At 28.5% G+C, this 25,762-nt stretch overlaps 3 protein-coding genes across 3 annotated transcripts in view; 1 reads left to right on the top strand and 2 right to left on the bottom strand.

Moving 5' to 3' along the window:
- The window catches only part of LOC107456233 (amyloid-beta-like protein), a 143,604-nt gene extending 134,614 nt beyond the window's left edge, over positions 1 to 8,990 (bottom strand). The window contains exon 1 of the mRNA XM_016074055.3: positions 8,465 to 8,990. Within this exon, the coding sequence (XP_015929541.1) occupies positions 8,465 to 8,536 (72 nt within the window). The 5' untranslated portion in view covers positions 8,537 to 8,990. The remainder of the gene's footprint in view (positions 1 to 8,464) is intronic.
- A 3,428-nt stretch (positions 8,991 to 12,418) lies between these two features.
- LOC107456239 (ammonium transporter Rh type A) overlaps positions 12,419 to 25,762 on the bottom strand; it is a 49,339-nt gene continuing 35,995 nt past the window's right edge. The window contains exon 9 of the mRNA XM_043052047.2: positions 12,419 to 14,218. Within this exon, the coding sequence (XP_042907981.1) occupies positions 14,121 to 14,218 (98 nt within the window). The 3' untranslated portion in view covers positions 12,419 to 14,120. The remainder of the gene's footprint in view (positions 14,219 to 25,762) is intronic.
- LOC107456238 (ammonium transporter Rh type B) overlaps positions 22,964 to 25,762 on the top strand; it is a 71,236-nt gene continuing 68,437 nt past the window's right edge. Inside the window, exon 1 of the mRNA XM_043052041.2 lies at positions 22,964 to 23,278. Within this exon, the coding sequence (XP_042907975.1) occupies positions 23,234 to 23,278 (45 nt within the window). The 5' untranslated portion in view covers positions 22,964 to 23,233. The remainder of the gene's footprint in view (positions 23,279 to 25,762) is intronic.

Below are 25,762 nucleotides of genomic sequence, written 5' to 3'. Positions count from 1 at the left end.
CTTATCTATATAATTTTAATCACCGTAATTAAAATATTCAATTGTTATGATTTAAGACTTATTCAAGGAGTGTAGATAATTAATAATCCAGGGTCTTACATTATTATTTTGTGTGTGTTATGATTTTCTAGGTAGCACCACCACAGAATAATTTCATTTGTTTGGGACATCAGGAAAGATAGAACCCAACTATGAAACTTGAATACTTTCAAAGTAAATTTCATTTAATAAACATGTATATCTATGCATATTCATCGTAATTAATAAATAGGAAAAAAATAAAATGTAATAGAAATGTTACTAACTTAAAAGACGAAATTATGATTATGAGTATTTCTAACATGTTCTTAGTTTTAGCTTCTTGCATCGGCGCGTACCGAAAGAGTGCAGCTTTGAAAACTTTGAAAGATGCAAAGCAATGTTTTCAAATTTTGAAAGGAAAAAAACGTTCAGATTCCTCGTTTTCACTCAAAAAATGGCATTTGATGTTTCTAAAAAACACTGACTGCAAGGTGGTCTCATGCCAAATATGTGCTGGTTGGAGTCCCGCTTCCCGCATGGATGTGATTTAGGTATCTTTGTTCTATCTGTCCTTCTTACGCTGTTAAGGTGATGTTTATCTACCAATATGGTGCCCACGAAAAAGAGATCAACAATACCGCCCGTTTAGTACCACAATGGTATAGATAGGTATATGTAGTCAATGTGGTGGACATAGGTAATAAAACCAAATAAAATGAAAGCGAAAATAATTTGAACATTAAATGTAGTATAAATAAATAATTTAAGCTATTTAAAAAGCCAGTTGGCTCTTGTTTAAAATTAAACCTCTCTAATAGATAAAATATGCACAAAAGCATACTATTGCCACACAGATGAGAAAATAAAAGAGATGAATCATGAAGTAGTTTTACTTTACAATTAACCATAGCATATCAAACCATGTATTTTAGATCACCAAAATTACGTGAATCATACATTAATTAAAATATACAGATATATGATAGAAACCGAATTGAACTAAACCGTAGCCATTAATCATCAAAAATAGCATATTGGCAATGAATACAGAAAAGCATTTACAGCAAACAGTTAGAAATAACGAGTGTCAATACAAATAGATACAAATAAACTTTAAACCACTTCGGGGACAACAAACACGAAATAAACCTAAATGAAACAACAATTAAAATAATGCTTGGGAGATGACCAAATTACGCACCGCTACGATATTTATGTAATAGAAAATAATAATATTAATAAAGAAAGAAAGAAAATAAGAATTAAGTGTATATTTCTCCTGGTTTTAAAAGTTCTGTAAATTAAAATAATTAGTTTTGCTCCAAAGCTCACTCAAAACCCAACGACGCCCTCAAATCAACAATTGGAGCGTAATTGAGGTTTGTTAAAAAATATATCAAACTCCACCCTTTTTTGTAACCAGAAGATTGGAAGAACTTCCGAAAATGAAAAATTATACTGTTTGAAAAAATAAAATGCATACATTTCATCTACATATTGTTAAAAAGCATTGAGCTGATGTTAATGGATTAAATTTGCTATGACCATTATTTATAGTCAATTTTTATCTACTTCCTTGAAAGCAGCATTTAACTGTATAACAGGATTTCGTCCGGAAGAAACAAATTTCTAGAAGAAAGTGATTAAAAAAGAAAAGCATGACAAATTTGCAAGAAACTGGACAAGAAACAAATTGACCAATACAGTCAATTGTTTAGCATTAAATATAATAAGAATATTAGATAAATAATCCCAAGAAACAAGAAGCAGTCAGATCTACCAAACATTAAGTTGCCAACAAAACATGGAAAGTTTCATGCTCCCTCTAGTTTTCCTCATTCACATCTGGCAAATCTTAGAAATGGGCGCCTATTTTTAAACGCTTGAAACATGTCTACTTTCATTATTATTTCCATAGTTTTTGAAGCCAATGAAATTTTGAATCAAACATATTATGTTTGATTAAACATACATGTTTAAATTAACAAGTAAAATTTATTATGGTACTAAAAAGCTAAAAGTTTTAACTTTTACTTAATTACTATTACTTACTTCTATTACTTTAGTGGTGTACAAAATTTTGAAATTTATACATATTATTTCAGAGTTAGTTTAAATATTCATTATTAACAATACTTGAAAATTTGCATGCTATTTGTTATATGAATTCAATACGCGAAACTTAGTAGAGTACAAATTTAGTAAGTGGTTTGTTAATTCATTTATATTAAAAAAAAGTAAATTATAATATTGCTACAGTTCTTTTTATGTCGTATAACTATAAAAATTAGGTTTTATAATCATTTACATAAAATGTTGTAGGAAGTAAACAACTGTAGTAGTTTTTTAACTTCATTTACCTTATTATCATTCACATCGTATCATCATTTACATCTAATCTTTACACATTGCTTTACATATTATTATCACTTACATCTCATTAAATTATTTTTCTTTACAATCGTTGATTTTTAGTCTTCATTCACAACAAAATTATACATTAACAGCTTGGAAATAAATGTAAACTAGTTTAAATAAAATTAAAAAGCTATTATTCATTATTTCTTTTCAAAAAAGAGTTTCTTCCGCTTCGGAAGGAAGAAACCCATGTTTTTCGGAACGATTTTTTCCACCGGGGAGGAATCTTGCCACCCCTGTCATTTACAAATTCCTACAAATAAATAAATAACTACATCTAGCACTTAGTTCAATACAAATCTATGCATTAAATACAAATGATTACATCATACAGAAACTGCTCATCGATTCGCCAAGTCGGTGATAAATCATTCAGACAGATTCGTAGCAGAAAAAGGAAAACCACATCAGTGATTCTCTTTCTAGAGTAAACACGAACACAGAAAAGAGCAAACTAATATGTGGTATTAATGTTTGTGGTTATTTCCTATGCTGGAGAAAGAATTGCCGGAGGTGTGTTTTTAGGGTCAAGCAGAAATAAAGAAACATTCTCTCTGCGCGAGGTCAAATAAATAATCCCGTTGGTCAAGAAAGCATTTTAATTTCTTTCTTGCCTTTTTTGGTTCCTATCGAATTAGATAACATTATCAATAAAACATACAAAAGAAAAACATTCTTTTTTTTCTGATTTTAAGAAACGCTTATTAATATTAAATGCGCTTTTCCTTCGAATTGTTACTTCAAAAGCAAACTTCTCACGGGAAAAAAATAAATACTAATAAAAAGTAATTGTTTATAACTGCCTGTGGTACATTTTAAATTGGAATGCCATAAACAGATATTTAATGAACAGCACGATATAAATCAATATTTTCACATTCTAAACACTTCATAAAATTACAAGTGTTTAAATTCGAAAGTAATTCTGTAAATGCATTCAATAATTCATTATAATAAAATTCATAATAAATAATTCATCATATGAATTAAAAAGCAAAAAAGACAAAATTTACTAAAAGAAATGTCATTTAATGTGTATCTTTTAGAAATTTTATGTTGATTACGCAGTTAATGTACTGGTAAAAGTGCGATTCTCTGGCTGGCACAAATCTCAGCAAACTAAGTTCCCAGTCCCATTCAACTTTTTCGTTATTAGATAAAACTGACTAAAACTTGGCAAACTCAACATTTTAAAAACATATCGGTTCATATAAAAAAAAAAAAAAACATTATCTGATTTAACTTTAAAAACTTAAAACAACTAAAAAAAACATTATCTGACTTTCAAAAAATAAACGCACGTAATAAATAACGCTCCCGTAAGTAATATCAAACTGTGAAAGTTATAAAATAGGTTTACGCATATTTCTGGGCTATTTGTACCAGAGATTTAGAAATACCTGTACATATTCTCTTTAAGTTAAGGTAAAAAATAAAAAGGTCGATAATGTCCTCATAACAATTATTTTAAGATAACATTGTTTTTATAAAACCTTTTACTCATAATGCTCTATAATCACAGCCAACAAATGATAGTCTCTACTCTCAGTACGACGAGAAACACAACTTTAAATACATCTTTTAAAACCATTGCCATTAATGAAGTGAAAACAATATATATTAGGAGAATTATCGACGTCTATTACGATATGTGAAGATGAAATGAAAAGTATTAAAGGTGAATAAAACAAATAAAAGAATGATTGAAAACAAAGAAATTTTATAAAAAGCAACAAAAAATTTTTTTTCAATTATATATTCTTCAGAAAACGATTTTAGACGTTAATTAGGAACGATTTCAGTTGTAAAAAGAGTAAATAATGAACGAAAAGAGAGAAGCCACTAATTTTTCTTCTTTTAGGTATACAATTTTAATAAAATTTAAAGAGAGAAATAAAAATTTGCTAAGAAAAATAACACTATCATTAAAACAATTACCTTACTTAGGCGTAATGTGTCACGAACTTAATGAAGGAAAAGTTAAATTATAGATGCAATTCGCCATATTTAACCTTTTTTTTGTCTTTTGATTTGTCAATAAAGAATTTAAGTTTATACTTTCTTCTACAAACTATTTTTTTAAAAATTTAATTTTAAAATAGTAATAAAATACAATTGAAAGTATTAATTACCAATATTTATTATTATTCTAAATTCACCAGAATTTGTAATTAAAATTACTATATTTAATGATTATGATAGAAAATAACTACTTTGAAACTTATCCTAACTTAACTATCAATCAATCATACTGAATATCTTTATAAATTCTGGAAAAACTTATCAATCCTATGAATATCTATAGTTCTTTTTTTTTTTTTTTTTTTAAATATTTACTTTCTCTATTTTATACTGCTTGTGAGAATTGAATCCAGTCACTTGATTGTAACCATTTAAGAACCAGAAAGCCTAAAAATAATTTCATTATGTTTTGGGATTCATCATCACATAAATAAGAATATCGTTTAATATATGCATATTATATGAAAACAGAAAAAAATATTCTCGAGGGTTTTGAAATATTGTAAGAGATTTTTTAATAACTGGAAGCAAACGTCATTATAGTCTGATATATCAAAAATATGACCAATTGAAAACAGAGTAAAATATTTTATTTTAATATAAAAAACATGGTAAAAAAGTTTTTTTCCATTTTTCCTTCAAAATGATAAAAAATTTGTTTTAAGGAATACTTAATACAACGGTGAAACGTTTATGTTGTTCCTCTCTACTTTTTCAATGAGTTAAGATGTATTATAGATACACTTTTCAGAACTCTTTTTTTTTTTCCATGAGGATTAATAAAGATTGAAATCACTTAATGCTAAATCTTTATCTCTACACAATGTCTTATTAAAAGATCAGAAAAACAGTCTATACGAGACTAGACTAGAGCTGAAAACACTAACAAAATTAAAACAAGTGTTTGAATGTTACAACTGCATGTGGTCAAAAATTTTATAAAATTATCTTTTAATTTCGATACTATTTAAAACTTTGTCTAACATCTCTCATTTTTGAAACCTGATTTTTAAGCTTATTTCTTTGTGAAGTAGGAATAAGCATCAACCTTTGAGGACTATTATTACAACCCTATATGGTACCCATAGAGGTTGTATACCTAGTAGGTAAAAGAGGAGAATGTAATCAATCACTCAAATCTATTGCTACAGTACTGGAAATAAAAGAAAAATCCCTTTTCATTATCTTAAGAATTTTCTCAGGGTAGCAATACATAAAAATATGACTAATGCCTATGGTATCATCCAAGGTTGTATAGTAGAAAAGAAAGAAGAATGGAATCAATCACTCAAATCCTTCAACATTCTTATCTCTAGAATTTTCTCATTGTGAGAATAGATAGCAGTTTGACTACCCATGGTTTTACATTTTTACTTTTTAAAGGAGGTCAAAATACAAAAATTTAAGAGAACTTTAGATAAATTTGCCTCCCTAACTTGTTGGCATCTTTCTACTACAATATAGTTGACTGTTTTTTGCTTTTTTTTACCAACTGGATTAGAGATTCAAATGTATTTATATGAATATCAAAATATAGGACACATACAATATCCTTTATTTTACAGTATTCAATTGATAAGAATTTGATGAGTGCAAATGTAACGTTCTCCACTGAAAAAGTAAAATTCTATGTTCATTGATCAATGCAAATCAACGAAGATCAGTAAGCTAAGCAGTATCTGTATGAGTAACAAAAAATCACTAGATTTCCTGCCAATAGTGTTTACAAAACAAATTTTTAGTTTGCTTTTTATCTGAGTAACATACATTTTTTTTTTTTAATTCTGATAAATAATTCTTTTTTTTAAAATTCTGATAAATAATGATTCTTTTTAAATTCTGATCTTTTTATCAGCACAACTACCCCACAGATCATTTAAAAACTAATGTAATAAGTTGTTTAAAAAATCATCAATTTACTTTAAATAACTAATTCAATGCAACGAATTTGAAGCCTTCAATATTTCTTTCATACATCTATCGAAAGTGAAAGAATGAATTACTATTAAGGATATATGCATACTATACACAAATGTATATTATTTATCATGATATATGAATAAACCAACCCAGGGAATTTCTAAACTGTTTCTCACTTCTGAATATTTGAGTAATAGTGAAACTCCCCTACAATAATTGTCAGAAAAGAATAATAACTTATTTGCATTAATTGTAATTTCCAATATTATTGAATTAATTTAAAATACTACCCATAATAATTTCCATATTAAGCTAAGCAAAGAAAAAAAATCTAACTCAACAATACCTTTTATTATTATCAGTAGCTATTTACAAACTTTTTTTTCTTTTTTTACTGTTGGGCCACAGCCCAGAAGTCACCCAAAACTTAGAAAACATTTTGGCGCAGGTACTGAAATCTTCTTGGTTATAATTAATAGCTAAGACGAGGTTATTAATTATTGAGCCATACAAAAAGTAGTTCTAACAGCTGGCGACATTTAGTTTAAGTTGGCAATCTAATGCATGGCATGAAGGGATTCTTTTGAGCATGCGCACTTATTTTTTGTTGTTTACTTAGTACAGTATTTTTATGTGTGACGCCCGGTGGCTGAGCGGTAGCGCTTCGTGCCACTGGTCCCTGGTTCGATCCTCGGTCTGGGTACGGCTGACTCAGCCTTTCATCTCGTCAGTGGGTCGATAAATGAGTACCTAGCACGCTTGGGAACTAACATTGGGGGTTCCGCGTTCGGCTGACCACCTGATCGGAACATCTGCTCCTGCACCTCAGAGGCCAAGGTCAAGAAAACTGAGATGGGCACAGTAGGCCTTGGCCCGCAAGGGCTGTCAAGCCGCTGAGTTTAGTTTTATTTTTATGTGTATATCACTCACCAAGCCTCAACATATATAGATCACCATTGACACTGATTTCAGTAAAACAATTTTGAAGACAAAGCTTATCAATAATCCCAAAACCATAAATGAACTCAAAACTGCTATTCAGAAGGTAATGAAAAGCATTTCTCAATTTTATAGAGGATTTAACAGAATTTCACTATGAGTGGATCATACATCATAGCCATTGATGGTAAACAGGAAGATTTCTATACTGTGATCTGAGACAGAGTAATCACCCAGTTTCGGCAACTTCCTAGCAGCAGTTCGCCAGAAAGTAACGAAGCAAAAAAACACAGAAGTGAACCAATTAGAAGGGATAGCTCGTAGCCAACCCCAAAGCAAAACTCTCTCTATTTTTTTTTTTAAATTGCAAGTTTAAAATCCATTTGAAGTGCCAGATCACAATACATATAGAACATGCCATAAACATCAACTTGTTTAGCCAACTTAAAATTTGAATATGTTTGAACTCAGTATCTAAACTGGCTCATAGGTCAATAAATGTTCTCTAGCATATATAAATAAACAAATTTTGGATACAAAAGTCAAATTCAACAGAGCATTAAGTTGACAATAAACTATCTTTTTCAAAATAGACATCTATTATATTGTTAACAATTAAAAATAATTATTTAATGACTTAGTAGGAAAATAATACCTAGAAAAACTACTTGAAATATGAATATTTAACTTTTAAACCCCGTAAAAGACATATTAATCCTTTTTACATTTTATTACATAAAGTATTAAGTGTAAAATAATATACTTTCGAAAGATTCAAATACTATTTATCTTTCGACTATTTATTTTTTCGAACATGCAAATAAAAGAATAACTTAGTTTCACCTGATCGATAAATGTAACAACAATGTTTCAATAATATATCTAACGAAGAAAAGATAATTTTTAAATAATCACCACTTAATATTTTTATTTCGATGAATGTAAACAAGTTAAGCATTCCACGAAAAGTTTCGAATTATTTTAATCCAGATTTTTATTTTTAAAGTAAAGATAAATTTAATCATAAGCAATGACTGAAACTACTTCAAAATGTAAAAATCTCACGACATAAATTCAGTAAAATTGAATCGTCAAATAAAAATACTTCAATTTTAAAATATGATAGAATAAATTTAAATCTTACCTCTTCCCTGGAGGATGTAGCCATAACACATGCCAATAAAATAGTAAATAAGTTCAAAATTATCAGCCTCATGTCTGTCAGTAATCAATTTTCTTCAAGTAAAAGCACTAATATTTAGCTTATGAAAATAATCGCGATACTTTAAGACTTTGTTATTCCTACTGATTTAACATACACATGCATGTAGCGCCGTAAAGCGATCTTACAGTACTACTTATCTTCCAAAACTATGAAAAATTGATGAATGAAATGCTATAAATGATAAGCCGGTGTGTTGTTTTATCTATTCCTTGTGTTTGATTGTAACTAATTCATTGATTACTACACAAAAATAGTAAATCCTTAGAGACACTCTCACACCAACATCAGACGAAGTGACACCCAGAAATTTGGGATTTCTCACTGAGTTGCCAGTTTCAGCTAAAATACTTACAAGAACTGTGACGCATTCTGCACATCACTAATCGATATAGCAGACGAGATGAAATTACTGCAAAACGACATAATTTCCTTTCGTTTGGCTTTTGATATTAGTAACAGAATAAAATAAAATTCTAAAATTCAGGAAGTGAACAATTTATAAATAATTAGTTTAAAAAATTTGTCGAAATAAATATGCGTATTTTTTTTTTACTATTTTTATATTCTTGATTTAATAAAAATATAAAGATTTACTTGTTGTAGGCAATAAATAATACAAAATCTACAGTTATTTCAATCTGATAAATGCAAATAAAAGTTTTTTTTTATCCTCAAAAATCAAATAATTCACCAGAGAGTATAAAAAAATACAGTGCGCACTTTCCGAGAAAGCAAAACTTTTTTTTTACGAAAAAGGGAAATAAAGAAAACAAATGATTATAATAATATTCTACAAGAGATAAAAAGCTGCAATTTTTTTTCCCATTAAGACAATCAAATTTCTTTTAATTGCATTTCGAAACTAATAATCGTCATGCGTTTAACTTTTAGGAAATATCAAAATATTTTCTCCACGTATATCTACCAAGTTTTTGTGAATTATTTCTTGAATAGGTTTTTGGAAATTTGATTAAGTTAAAATACCCTAAAAATACCATATATTTCCTTTTTATTACTAATTCTCTTAATTTTTATAATAGTTAAATTATTGCTTTTACTTTTAAAAGTCAAACTTAAATACAGATGGCAGCACGAAGCATCTTAAAATTTATTTTATGTCGTTCTTTGCGTCGTTCATTACGTATTTCCATTTCTATTTCTGATTCAAAATTTCTATTTAAATTTAAAATGCTCTTCAAGTTAATAATTAAAATCAGCTATAATCAAATTCATGCATAAAAAAAGGTGCTTTTGAAACTGACTACTAACACTCCCATAGAATATTTACATAGATGGCGCAAGTGAGATTCGTTTTAGAGACCGTTCTTGTTGCATGAAAAGAAACTCGGAGGCGAATTCAGAGATGTGAATTTGATTGGTGAAATATTCAGGATTTCTAGATAAGGATTCAACGATACAATTAGCTCCACCCTGAGTTCTTAAAGATGTATATATATATATTATATAAGGTACAAGAAAAGACGAAGAAAAATTATTAAAATTATTTTTTAAGAGCATTTAAAAAAAAATTTTTATTAGTATATATATAAATACTATTTCCTGACATATGTGAATATTTTCTAACAAATTGACGCTTACTTTTTAAAATAAATATAATTAAATTGTTTTTTATAAAGGAAAAAAAATTATGTATTTATATGTCTTTAATATAGATACGTATACTTCGTTTTCAATGTCAAGTATGTCTTTAATTTAGCATGTTTTTTACTATAAACCATTTTTAAAAAAATGTCTATATATGTATATTTATTGATAGATATATAGTTATTTTCTAATAAACTTTTTAACTAACTTTTTAATATTAAAGAGGTTTAAAATAAATATTTTTCACATATGGGCATTTCCTACATTTCCTTTGAACATAAATTACAGCTTAACTTTTTAATATTACTATCAAACTGTTCTTCTCACTTTGCTTGTGATTTTTCTTTTTTGCTTTTATTCATTAAACCATTGTTTCATTTATTAAAAGTCGATAAGAAAAGATCATTAAGTTTACTCAATGTAGAATTTTTATAATTTTATGTGAGCATCTTTCATTAATGAGTTAATTGTAACGAAATGAACGGATACCTTGATTTGAAAAATAATCAACTCAAATCAGAGTTCTTCATTACGCATCTAGACGCGTATATTTAATGCATCGAATTTTAATTTTTCTCCTCAAGAATTTGAACAAGAGGAAGAATACTCCTTGTAATTTTTTTAAAAATTGTTACTTTTCCTTATGTTGAATAAAGATAATCCCATAGAAAATCAGTTTATAACTGTAGAAAATGTGACGATGATGTATTTCGAATTTAGAAAATTAATTGCTATTACTCTATCATTGCCAATAACAGCAGCTTTGAAAGATATTTGATACTAAAACGATAATCAAATGTAAGAAGGCAGCTTTGGGGCGATTGGCCTTATTCATGCCACCAATGAATAAGAAATGAATGAATAGAATGAAATAGAAAAAAAAGTTCATTGTTTTTATTAATTTTGCTTTTTTAGAAATATTAACCTAAATGGTCCGCAAGAAGTGAAAAAAGAAATTAAAATAATGTAGAATATTTATTTTTAACCAAGTCTTCAAGCAATTATTTTTCTGCTTTTAAATTTTGTGTATTTCATCTGCTAGTTATAATATAATGCATGTTATAAATGGTGGCAATTTAGAAACGTGATCTATACTTTAAAATTCATCCTTCTATTTCCGATTCATTCCTCAAAAATTAATAGAGGAGTAAAATTAATCTCGAAATATTATTAATTGGATAAAACTGACTGTACTCAAGAGAAAAAAATTAAGAATGTAGATTGTATGACTCAATGCGAAAAAATTATTTTACTTGTTAATAATATATAATGAGAAATGACCTTTTGTCCTCTAACATTTCACATTGGAGATAGTTTTTACCTGTCTTTAGATTTTAATATTTTTAAAGATTTCGAAACAAATATTAAGCTTTATAACTGACAGCATCTAATCTATCACAGTTTTAATTTTTTTTAATTTATTCATTTGTTAATACTTATCACATCAAGTAAGTCGTGGAATTATAAATAAAGATATCGAGCAAGATACAATTTTATTCAACAATGTATAAATAGATAGTTGAGACTAAATGGGATTCATGTTTAAATTTTTGCTTAATTTTATCATTCATAAGTGTCTTCTGTAATTTATAAATTCTAACTGATTGTAGCCTGAAACAAATTTAAGAAAATTAATATCACAACATAAATAAAGCGTAAGGTTTGCCATGTCTTGTGTGTTATCTCTTATTTGGCTATATATGTGTAAATTATCCCCGTTAGAGCGTTTTTTTATTTCATCGTACACATTTTTCGACGCACCCTGTAATTTGAAGTTTCAAAGTTTTATAGTTTTTGCGCAACAAAACAAAATGCGGCGTAAAACGAAACAGTAAGAAACATTTTGTGAAAAAAGCATTTGCAACTGCAATAACTTTCAATGAACTTAGACTTAAGCGATACAATTTAGTGTTCGTAAATAAAAATAGCCCTTCAGCACATCAAGTTTCATTTCTGTGGGCAAAGTGACCCTCATCGTATACTTCAGTGCAAGTTTAACAGTTAATAATTTTTGAACTAATAATCAAATGTAGTTGTTTTTTTTTAATTCCAATGTACTCTCCGTACGTTTTTCTACACATATTAGAAATTTCAATTTTCTGTGCCTTATAGTTTCTACGAGGCAAAACAAATGTTGAACACCCAAAACAACGGAAACCACGGAGCTTAGAGTTTTTTAATGTAGATCAAAATTATGTTTATATATATATATATATAGTTGAAGGGTATGAAACATCATTGAATTTCCAAAGTTAAAACAGCAACATCCAATTTTTCAATAGATTTATTCACATATCATACATAGCAAAAAAATATTATTTTTTAAATACATCTTTTTTTTTATATCTCTGAAATATGAATGTATCAATACATATGCTGTTATACCAATATAAATATGCTACTTTCAATATTCAAAGAACTATACAATTATTCGACTTGCATAGTGCAAAGTAAACTCTATTTAATTAAAAAGTGGTTTAGGTATAATACAAAGACTTTTGGCTACTCGAAGAGGCCGTCTATGAATTCACCTTATGAATGAAGTAGAAGTTATTATTGATATCTTGAAAATATCGTGTGTAAGAAAAATAACAATTATTAAGAGGTTGGAAATTAGGAATTTATCATTGTCAGGATACTGATTCCTCTCTCACGCATTTGATCTACCTCTGACCTGAGGGTCAGAGCAGAGGGTGACGGGAAGTGTCGTTCCCCTAGAGCAGGGATGGCGAACCAGTGGCACGCGACACAATATTTTGGGCACGCCACCGATCACAAAGTTTACTATGAAGCATATTAGCAATTCAATTAAAATTCACAAAAAAAGAACAATTAAAGCCAAAAAAGCAATTAATAACCACAAAAAAACAAGCGAACAATAAATCACTATCAAAAAAATGTAACAGTTCTGCTTAAACTAACATCGTATAACCCCAATCTAAGTTATTTGTCATCTAATCTGCAACAACAGAAGTCACACTGATGTTACTTTAAGTTGAATTACGCGTATAACTGAGACATTGCAAAAGTTGAGAATAACTTTTTTTCGTAGGAAATATAGAGTTTTGAGTTGATTAAATTTAGTATTATTATTTACCCAATAATCACGGAGTCAAAACTATTTGTCGGTACGTCTATGACTTCATTAAAATATATTTTAGAAAAAATGGCACGTTGGTGCATAAAGGTTCGCCACCCCTGCCCTAGAGTGTGGGTGGACTAAGGAGAAGTGAAGGACTTTTTTTTTGGTGAGAAAAAGTATTTTTATGAGAGATTGAAAGCGGAGACCAGAGAGACTGGATGCAGTTAGGAAGTAGGGAGCAATACAGCTCCGGAGTTGTTATATAGCTTATGTACTTGTTGATATGTAATTGTAACTATTTCAATAATCAAGGAATTTAAATTAAATAATATATCTGAAAAAAAAATTCCTTGTCTTCATTAAGAGTGATTTAATAATTGAGCGAATCGAGGTAAAAACATCTTACAAAGTGGAGAGATGTCACAATCATTATCACAAAAGGGTGGGTAAGACTTTTTTGTTTTAGGGCAGTATTTTAAGAACAATAAATGTTCTTCTTAAACATTAGAAAATTAGTTTTCACTTTTTCTAACAAACCAACTTCAAATGTTACAGATACACTGTTAGTTTTTGTTTTCCCCCACTTTTTTTTTCTTCGCCATATTCTACTTTTAAAATTAATGTCAAAAACAATCGTGCCTTACACGTACTGTCCCCCACGTCAATGTGCACGAAATATCATCCAAACTTAAAATTATAATCTAATAATTGCTCATAAACATAAAAATGCCAAACATTCAAGATTTATTTCATGAGATCCAGAATTACTTTGCACCCTGTATATTGAAAAAAAAAAAAGATGCTAATGTAATACGTAAAGGCATAATATAGTAAGTAATAGGCTATACTACGGATTTAGAGTATCATACAATATGATATAGGCTATATCTATGGATGATCTTCTTCTGGAACTTCCCAATAATCAGTATCATCAAACAGTTGATGCTTTTTTGGTGAATCAAACATCGGATGACGAATGATATAACCTGTAAGAAGGCAACATAAACTTGAATTTGTCATTTTAAAACTTAATACCATTCTTCATTAACAGCTAAAATTTTAAAAAAAATATTTATTGATTTCTTTTAAAGTTCTTGAGCAACATTTTCATGACTGATAATTTCCGTCCTTCTGAAAATATTTTTCAGAAGGATGCCAAATTTTTAATGTCGCCACCAAATTTTTAATGTATTGGGTTGCTCGGAAAGTAATTTCGGTTTTTAATTATGAAAATGATAGACGATTTTCTTTTAATGAATAAATATTTTATTGAATCACATAATATTCATTCTGGTTACATATTATTCTGATTACATAATATTCATTTGCCATATCTGGTTGTAGCATGATTCCCCGCTCATAAAGTATTTGTTCTTTGCTGACAGAATATTTCATTCCCAGTAATGATTCATTAAAAAAAATGTATCATTTTCTTGACGTTTGAAAAGCAAATTATAGACATCAATTCGATGATACAAATTTCTTCCCGTAAGAGCATCGAGGAAACCAGGAACCCATAAGTTGCGCTTTGAGGTTAAACATAAGTATTTCAACTGAACATAAACTGTCGAATTCGATAAATTTAATCTCGCTGAAGTCTCACGAGTTATTTACTCGCCGGTTTGCACCATTAAACGACTTTATTGCGTCTTCATCAGCTTCAATTAGCTTTCCAGAATGTGGTAGATTGCAACTTCAAAATTGCCGGATCAAAATTTTGCAAACCAGTTTCGGCACTGGCGTACTGTCACTACATCTTATTTATGCACGTGGTATAATTCTTTTTTCTTTCCAGAACGGCATTTTTGCATTATTGATAGCAAATACGTAAAAACAAATAGAATAAATTGGTTAGCCCACGTGATTCGAATGAGTGGTGACAATACAATAAAAAAGATATTGCTTTTTAGACCCACTGGAATAAGAAAGCGGGGAAGGCTGAGATGGGCTGATTCGGTGGAGTCTGATTTTCTTGCAATTAATGAAAATAACTGAAGATCGAAGATGCATCGGAAATCGTAATGGAGAGATCTTCAAAGGAAGGTAAAGAGGAAGGAAAGTGAATAGCTGTATTTATTTGCCCGCATTGGGCTGTCTAGCCAACTATGATGATGATAGTAAAAAAGTAAAATATGCCAAAAAATGCAGCTCTTCACTTTCCATATTTGAAAAGGCACCAACTAAGAACTACTGCGTATAATCCCCTTTGAATGTAAATCTAATTTTTTCACAAGCAAGTCGTGGTATATCAGCTGTCAAAATATATGATTGATTATATGGCCTAAGTGTAAATTTGCTTTTAAAAAGCTGAATTAAGTCTTCAGTTGGGAAAAAACGCAATTGCTTTCCGAACAACCCAATAATAAAAAATAAGAAAACGAAGATCCGATTTCATTGGAATATTTTGCGTTTTAAAATGTAAGTACAGTTGACAAAATGGACAATAGACTCACGGAACAAACCATTTTTAAAAATTTTCGATTTACTGATTTGATTTTTTAACTACTAAATATCGATCTTGATGGTTCGAGAGAGAAACTTTAAATATCTAAATTTATTAGTTAGTTTATTAATATGGATAACAATAAAAGTAGCAAATGTTACAAATAAATGCGCATTATCTTTTCCCCCCAACTAATTTGAAGTTTTTGATCCTTAAAATCAAAATAGTCACAATCTGAAAAATGCGGTCCCGTTCTTTCAGTCATGGAGATAAATAAAACTCGGATTCTCTATAGTGAAATACTGAACTTTTTGAATGCTAAAGAACTTGTTGAAAAAGTTCCGTAGTTCATTAACAAAACAAAGTTGTTACTTTTCTATTTTAAAAGGAGTAGCGCGACAAAAATTACATCTAAAATTAGTACGTAGGCATATATTTTACTTTCTTTTTACTTAAATTTTACTTTCATATTGATGCCTATTTCTATAAACTTTCATATCATTTTAATAATAGAACATGACTTACAATGAAATGAATATCTGAGATAAGGAGGTTAAGAGGTTAATCTGAGATAAGGAGGTTAAGAAGAATATTTAAGAAGAAGAGATAAATTATGCTACTATAATCGTAAACGAGTGCGGAGTTTCTATCAAAATGGGTACATAGTTTCCAGCTATAACATTTATACTATTTGATTATGCGTACATAGGATGATAGATAAGTTATTTATCGAAACAAGTTTCTTTGCGATTTCTAAGGTAGTAATGAGACATTTTACCTGAACTTAAAACGTGGACAGATATTTTAAAAATATCATTTTACAAACTTTTAAGGATTCTCAAACAAGATTAAAATAGAAATTGCCTTTTCACAGTCAGATGCTTGTTTAATATTTCGATAACTTTCCATATCATGTGAATATTATTTAAAAATAAATAAATAATCTCTGAGATAAGGTAGTTAAGGATAATATTTACGTAGATGAGATAAATTATGCAACTGTAAACTTGAATGAACTCATAGTTTCTGTCGAAATGGGTACGTAGTTTCTGTGATTGAAGTCTGTTTTATTTTGCATGGAATTAATTTTAGATAAAATTTAAAACAGAAACAAATTATTTCACTCTAAATGGGTTAATATGCAGATTGTAATTCTCTTTTCCCCAAAATTAAGTGCATTGACAATTTAAATTACACATTAATGTAAAAAGCAACAGTAATAAAACGTGTTAAATCCAACAAATTTTTATAGTAAGGCAAAATAACGTACAAAATGGTAAACTTTACTATCTGTTTTTTCTCTCTCTAAAAAAAACAGATTCAACATTGAGTTATAATATACGTATAGGTACCTCTAACGATAATATCGTACATATTTGTCGCAACCTTAATAAAATGTTGAAAAGTTAACCATCGTGTTCCAATTAAAAACCATAACATAAATCAACTCAGATAGCATTTGTCACAGTGACGTCACAATAAAATAAAAAACAATCACAGTAGTCACCGTCACAGGTGTCACTGTTTTATATTGTCCCAAAGAGGTCATAAGTGACATTGTTACTGTATTTTATGATATCACATAAAAGTCTCACTGACTATTTATTGAGACATCTGACACTTGGTAGTCACTACTAAACACTATTGGGACTTAATTCACGGAGAAACGTCGTTGCAACTTTGTTCCTTTGAAAGTCACATGGGAGCCATTTCACAACTTGTCTTACTATTGGTAAAAAGGTGTTTTTTGTGACCAGTCACATTCTGTTTTCATATTTACTTTTTAGCAAATTTGTTTTATTGAAATCACGCGACTTGTTTCACTAAAGTTACGATACGCACTTTATTCAGACCAGCCACTTGAAAGTCTTGCAAGCAGCTTTTCGCGACTATCATCACTTAAAATTATCAATATATAAATCATCACAAATGGTCACAAAAATTACATTGACAGGTGTGACCAGCAGTTTAAATAATTCCGATAAGTCAGTCCTATTAATATGATTTTAAAAAATATTCTTTCCGTACAACGTTGCTCCTCTCCAACGCCCACAGTATCAATAAAATAAAAAAAAAAGATCTTAAATGTCAACATACTCCTTGTAAAAATTACCCAACCGTACATAAATGAATTTATTTTCATGTTATATATTTGAATAAAGAATTTGGATGCTTTTTCCATCTGTTTTTGAAATAGATGTATATATTTACATTCTATAAGATTCATGTAAATAATTTCGAATGATACACAACGTTCATAGCCAACAAATAATGTTGCATAAGATTTATTTAGTTCAAAAATAGTATTGATAAGGAAGAAACACAACACTTTTCTTTTTGTTTAATGAACAATTCCGAAAATTGAGAATTTTTGTAATGTTTTAACTTTAAATAAAATGCTTTATTCTATTTGCATACATTTTGATGTTATTATGTTTTATATTATATGTATTATATGTTATTATGTTGAATATTTTTATGTTAATACAAAAAAAAAAAAAGAAGATTTTTCTTAAGGAAAGAAATGCCGATGGATTTTAACAGAATAGGAATCACTTTGCATTGAAATACATATTGTGTTCAAGAGTTTATAGGTTTGTAAAATAATTTGTTGTTTGAAATACATATTATAATCAGTGATAATTTTTAAATTTAACTTTACCACTTACAAAAACGCAAATGGAGAGATTTTCAAAAAGATAAGAGACAATTCTAAAAAAAATAATAAACACCTAATTGCTATTTCATAGCTAAAAGCAAACGATTTTCAAATCATGACAGCTGCCTCGTCTGCCGTCACCCTTTTTTTTATTATTAATTTGGCGACATCTGAACTGTTCCTTAAACATTTAAAATAGTTGATTTGATTTTCATCTCCTCGAATTAAACCTAGTCGTCCGCATAACATTTTATTTAAGAGTGAAAATTTAAACTTGCGTTGAAATTTTTGTTTTATTCCTCTGCATTCTATTCTAATCTCCTAATTCTTTGAAAAAATTTTCTCCATAAAAGTTTTGTACCAGAAATTTTTCGTTCATTTCCCGCCTTACTTCATGCGTTGAAAAGAGGACATTTTCAATATAGGCTTTCACCAATTGCTCAAGTAAGTAGAATTACTTATGAACATAAATTTTAATTTAAATAATATGAAGTTTTCTTTAAATGACCATAGTTTATTAATGATTATTAGTTATAATTTTTTGGCCTTCACTTGCGAGTAATCAATGCTTATCAGCATGAAGCGATAATTTTTTTTTTTTTTTTTAATAGTGCAGTTGTTTGAGAAATAGTGATGGAAGCTCTTAGTGCTCCTAATTAAGTTGTAATTAACAGTTTCTCTAATTTGGTATAACAATGTTAAAATTTAAATTCCTTAAATTTGAACTTGTCAAGGTCATAACATAAATCTTTCAACTGATTATATGGGTAAATTCGTAGAGTCGAAAAATAAATGGCATTTCCCACCCCCATTAATCTTATAATTTTCCGCAACTTCAAAATTTTTAAATTTTTTTTTGAAGGAAAAAAACAACAGCAATAAGCTATTTATGCTGTTTTGTTTAAAGCTAAAGTCATAAAATAGATAATATATATAGATATAATGTATTGTCGCGTTCACACAAATTATATTCTAACGGTTTATTGTTTTCTTTTATGAAATAACTGTGTGTTATTATTCGATTCTAGAGTCTAAGAATAAAATTTTTTTAGTTGCAAAAATATTAAGATCATTCGAAATAACCTAAAAGAAAACCGAAAATTATAGTTATTTTTGGGCAACAATAAGTTATAAATATAATCTACATACTAAATAAATCTAAACAAAAATAAACAAATGAAAAGAATACGTAATACATCATAATCTGGAAATAAAATCATCAAATTAAAAAAAAAAAACTAAGAAATTAATTCATAACTAAAATAAATGGACATTTTAAAGTACTTTTGACTTGGCAATATATAAAATTAAATACATAAGAAATAAATTAAAAAAAAGCAATGCAATGGGCAGGCGAAAAATATTTAGTACTGAATAATGTTGATGTTTATATTTGACATTTTACAATTAGCAATTGGAACTATTAAGAAACAAATTTCGACACCAAAGATGCTGGGTCTCTTTTTTATAAGATGACCTACAGAGTCTGAAACAAGATTTTATGTCTGAACGATGAACAATAATTTGTGGATGGTCCCTAAATTTGAACTGACGTATGTTTTCAATTTTAAGAATTATCAAGGGTAATAATTTTTAAATGAAATACAAAGATGACTTAAGCATTCCAAAACGACTAATTTTTGAATTGTATTAAAACAATGCGATATTAGTGAATAACCCCCCAGAATTTAAAGACTATTTTCACAACTTATTAGAATAAAATAATAATCGCTGATTGGCTGCAATTTGAAAACAGAGGGCAATATGACTTAATTATTTCATATTTTTAGATAATGAATACTTTTAGAGAAAACTAGGGATTTTTATTTTAAACAAAATTAAAGGCATTGGAGGGGAATAATTTTTTATTTTAAAATCGTGCGCTCGCCGAAATGGTATGTTCTAAACAAAAAATAGAAGGAAAAAAAAAAACAGGAATATCAGAGCAAAACGCTACAAATCAGGACAAAAGAGTTCTGAATATTTTTAATCAGAAAAATCCGGAATATCCGGATAACTATGAACTCCGTACAAGAGAAAAGGCATAGTAGGGGAGAGTGGGGTCAATTGTAACATTTTTTATTTAACTATTNCGTATAGCAGCACTTATTGCAGCGCGTGGTGGCTGCACCAAATACTGATTTCGGACGCTTAATTTGTTTCTTTTGTTTTGAAAATTTCATCATTTATTTGTATCAGTACAAGTCGTTTCTGCATTAAATTTCATTTGATTCTGATGATTCTTTCATGGTGTTGCATTTTTTACAAACAGCAGTTTATATAGTGTATAATCACGTTCACACAATTTATATTTTAACCGATTAATGTTTTATTTTATAAAATATTTGTTATTATTCGATTCTGGTGTTTAAGAATAAAATTTTTTAACTGCAGGTATTAAGATCGTTTGACATAAGTTTAAAAGAAAATTGATAATCATAGTTATTTTCGTGCAACAATAAATTACATTATAAATATAATCTATATACAAAAGAATAAATCTATACAAAAATAAATAAATGAAAAGAGTACGTAATACATCATAATCTAGAAATAAAATCATTAAATTAAGGAAAAAAAACTAAGAAGTTAATTCATAGCGAAAATAAATGGACATTTAAAAGTATTTTCGACTTGGAAATATATAAAATTAAATGTATAAGAAATAAAAAATAAAAAAAAGCAATGCAATGGGCAGGTGAAAAAATATTAACTACTGAATAATGTTGATAAGTTTATATTTGACATTCTCCAATTAGCAATTGGAACTATTAAGAAACAAATTTCGACACCAAAGATGCTGAGTCTCTTTTTTATACGATAACCTAAAGAGTCTGAAACAAGATTTTATGTCCGAACGATGAGCAGTAATTTGTGGATGGTCCCTAAATTTGAACTGACGTATGTTTGCAATTTTAAGAATTATCAAGGGCATTAATTTTTAAATGAAATACAAAGATGACTTAAGCATTTCAAAACGACTAATTTTTTTATTGTATTAAAACAATGCGATATTAGTGAATAACCCCCCGGAATTTAAAGTCTTTTTATCACAACTTATTAGAATAAAATAACAATCGCTGATTGGCTGCAATTTGAAAACTTAGAGCAATATGACTTAATTGTTTCATATTTTTAGATAGTGAAAACTTTTAGAGAAAACTAGGTATTTTTAATATAAACAAAATTAAAGGCATTGGAGGAGAAAAATTTTTAATTTTAAAATCGTGTGCTCGCTGAAATGGTATGTTCTAAACTAAAAATAGAAGGAAAAAAAACAGGAATATCAGAGCAAAACGCTACAAATCAGGACAATAGAGTAATCAGGACAAAAGAGTTCTGAATATTTTTAATCAGAAAAATCCGGAATATCCGGATAACTATGAACTCCGTACAAGAGAAAAGGCATAGTATACTTTTACCCTTGAAATAAAATTCTTTTCAAAAAAAGCAAAACTGGTCAGTCTCCATCTAATATTCCATCATACTACGCTAGTTAAAGGGACACCTATTAATTATTTCATTTATTAAATAATCTGAACTATGTATCTAGCTAATTATTTTTCTGTATTTTTTTTATGTTTTTCTTTTTTTTACAATAATGCATACTAATCAACAACTGTGCAATTTCCGTTTTTTAAGGATTTTGTTTAAAATTTAGATTGTTGTAGCTGTAGTTCATTTACGTCGCTCTAGAGCTGCACAATGGGCTATTGTCGATGGTCTGTGAAACATCCCAGACCAGATCCGAAGACATGCGATTACAATTTAGATCCTCTGCAGAGGGGATGCCCCCCCTCAGTTGCCCGACGACCTGCACGCGAAGTCTAGCACTTTGCGGTAGAACAGTTTAACGAGGATCAATATCGCACACCCTCGGTCCCTAAGCAGACTGATCCAAGTGGTCACCCACCCGCACATTGACAACAGCCAGTGATGCTTGACTTCGATGATCTGCTGGGAACCTAATCTGAACAATCTTTCCACTGCAGGTCTTCGATTGATTTTGTGAAGTAATAAATTTATTCATACATATTTTTTTGACAATTTAGGCGTTCTTTTTTGCTAAATTTATAAATTTTTGAACAGTCAAGAAATTAAAACATCTTAAGCTTAATTTTAATTCAAAATCCCGATTTTTGACAGCAAATGTAAAGTGTGTCAATTAATAACTTGTCATTTACTTGGTTATCGTGTCGGTATTATAACTTTCATTTCTGTACACTATTTCATTCAGTACTGATCTACTAATGATTTTTTCTTATTTTCTCACAACAGAAAGCAAACATTATAAAACACGCGTATTAAACCAGTACATGTATAAATATAACTTAGTTTTCTAGATTTATCATCGATTATTTTTGAATTTAACGTACGCTGTTTCCTTACAGAGTTCTTTTTTCTTCTTCTTCTAAATTTAGTCGCGAACTTTTAATGATTAATGTCATAAGGAAAAAAGGTTTCAAAATTTTAGCGAGTTAACACTTTTCACATTCGTAATTGTCAGCTACACCTCCATCCGCATAACCCACCTGTCGATACCTCTGATTACATGACAATGTCTTTAAGCATGAACAATACTGATAACAAAAAACAATTAAATTATCATTTGCCGAAGGTAGTAGCAATGATATCAGAATACAAAGATAACAAAAAGCTATTTAGTTTAAACTAAAGCTGTAGCATATCTAATTCATTTAAAGCATTTTTTTTAAAATAACGCTTCCTTTAGTTAAATATTTGCGCGGTATGAGAAGTTTTCGTGGACAAAATCGGAGTATTAAGCGCAACATTACGGAATATTTAGATCGGAGTATTAAACGCCTACAAAGTTTTAATATTTAAAAATATAGAAACAGCACTTTGTTTGCTTGAATAAAATATTTAAAGTGTTGCGACATGGGTGAAAATATGGATAGTGACGTCCCATATGTGACCATAGAGGTAAGTTGTAATTTAAGTTATTATGTACTTTTACATAGGGAAAATAGTAGCGTATCTTAACATCAAAAATTGCAACAACTACAATCGATCAAAAATTCGGCCTAGTGAAGCACTGAGGATGATTTTTGGTGTAATTAGCTAGAATGTCCCATTATATTTCTTTTGGTGTAAATAGGTGATATTTTTATTTATAAAATTTAAAATGACGGTAAGGTATGATGCACATCAGAGTCAGTATAGTTATTCTTACGATGTAATTCAGAATAAGAATAATTGAATCAACGCTTTCGAAAACCGGTCATTTTTTTAAGTACTAAATATAGTTGGTTACAAAATATTCTTATGCAATTGAGCGATAACATCACTTAATTTTTTAAGTAAAAAATAATTAGAGCTAGGAGATGACCGGTTTTCGCACAAAACCTTAAAACGAATACTATACCTAATTTTTAACAAGAGAAAATATTAATGATTTTTCATTTAGAAATGAAATAAAGACTTTTAAGTCTTTGAGTATATATTCATGAATGTTTGTGTAGATTCAAAAATCTTTTGGATTATGACTATCTGTGTTCTAGGCCACTTACAAATATCTTCATAGAAAGGCAAAACCTCATGTGGTTTATATTGCAAAAACTCTTTGATGTCTGCAATTTTCATGTGGTTTATTGTAAATATGCTTCCAAAATGATTGTTCCCAATAATTGCTTCCAAAATAATTGTTTCCAATAATTGCTTCCAAAATAACTGTTTCCGAGATATGCTTCCTTATCTGGTTATGGTGGCACTTTCAGAATTTTTACAAAATACATTATTTTACTAATTTTTAATGTTATTAATGTTATATTAATTAATTTTTCAATGTTTTGCTAAATTCGTTTTGTTGAAGAATTAAAACAAATGCTGTTTTATTAAAAGCACAATTTTTGAAATATTTGTACTAAATTAATGTTACTTTGGTTGTATTTTAACGTGAGTGCCTTAGGGATTAAGAAAGTGTAACATTTTTATTAGTATGGTACAAAAAATATACTGAAGCATGGTGTAAAAATACAATAATACAATAACAATAACAGCAATGCAATATACAACATAACATTTATATTATAACAACAACTGAATGAAAGTTAGTCCACAGTTCGAAATTTCTAGGAAAATATGGTTAAACTATTTAATAATTATTTTATCATATTCAAACAAAACCGCTAAATAACCGTAAATAAGATTGTATTCAAACTGTTAACTGTGAGAAAAACTGCAATTTAACTGCTTTCACGTAATACGGTTGAACAGTCAGAATTTTATAGCACCAACTAGACCCACCTAATGAAGCCACTTAGTTCCTTCGTACATATTACAGCCGAGAGGGCTAATCTGTCATTCTCATAACCGACAGAACGGGGGTTCGAATCGCAGCGTTGGCACCACAATATTTTCTAAATCCCTTTAACACATGAAGAGTTTCCAGTGTTCTGCACTCCTTAATTTGTAACACTAGACTGATAGAATATAATACTCTACTTTACGCATAGATTACAGCACCATAAAGTTGCCAAACTATCTCCAATGCCCAGTAAAAAAAAATTATGGTTCTGAAACCATGCTCGTTGTAAATGGTTAAAAAATCACACAGTTTAATAGTCATTATTTTTTAACCATACTAGTTGTAAACGATTGCAAAACAGTGGCGGTAAAATATGTTCTTTACCGTAAACTTTACTGCTAGTTGGATGGAGAAACTCTGGTGGTAATTTTGCCATAATTTTGGAATGAAAATTCTAACAGTGTAATTTTAAGATAAATTCATGTTTAAAGTTAATACTGATTATAGATTAAGATAATATTTTTGAAGCGATTATTTTTTGAAAAATATACTAATTGATTTAATTTTGTTGTTTCATAGAAATAGCAATCATTAAATTTAAATTTCAGAATAAAACAGTGGAATTTAAATAAGTAAGTTATCTAATGTAGTGTAACGTTTATTTTAAAGAAATGTAAATATTAATTATTAACGATAATACTAATTATACTTACATCTACATCAGGCATAGACTCCCAAAAATAATAATTAATTAAGAAATTAAAAATATTGATCTTTTTCAGCTTTTTATATACATTCTTTAAAACTCTATCAATTATTCATTTTTGTTTAATTGGCAAATATTTTTCATTATGAAATTTAAAGATTGAGTTCAATTAAGGAATCATGATGAAAATAGAAAACTTATTGATTTGTGGAAAAATATTTCTTTTAAATTTTTATCTTCGAATTTCTTAATTGAAAAAATAGAGGAAAGGAGAACAGTTTTTGCAAAGAGGATAATTAAAATCTTTAAAATGAAATAATGGTTTGTTTGATGAAAATTGAATTCAGTACTTAAAAGTGAATTCTAAATTGATTTAGAAAAATTTTTGTAAAAAGGAAATGCTTTGATGATAAAATGGAAGAAAAATATTTTGAAATAAAATAGTTTGAAAAAG

This window comes from Parasteatoda tepidariorum, chromosome 5 (assembly GCF_043381705.1).
Source record: "Parasteatoda tepidariorum isolate YZ-2023 chromosome 5, CAS_Ptep_4.0, whole genome shotgun sequence".
Lineage (NCBI taxonomy): Eukaryota > Metazoa > Arthropoda > Arachnida > Araneae > Theridiidae > Parasteatoda > Parasteatoda tepidariorum.
This window is presented reverse-complemented; position numbering and strand designations above follow the sequence as displayed.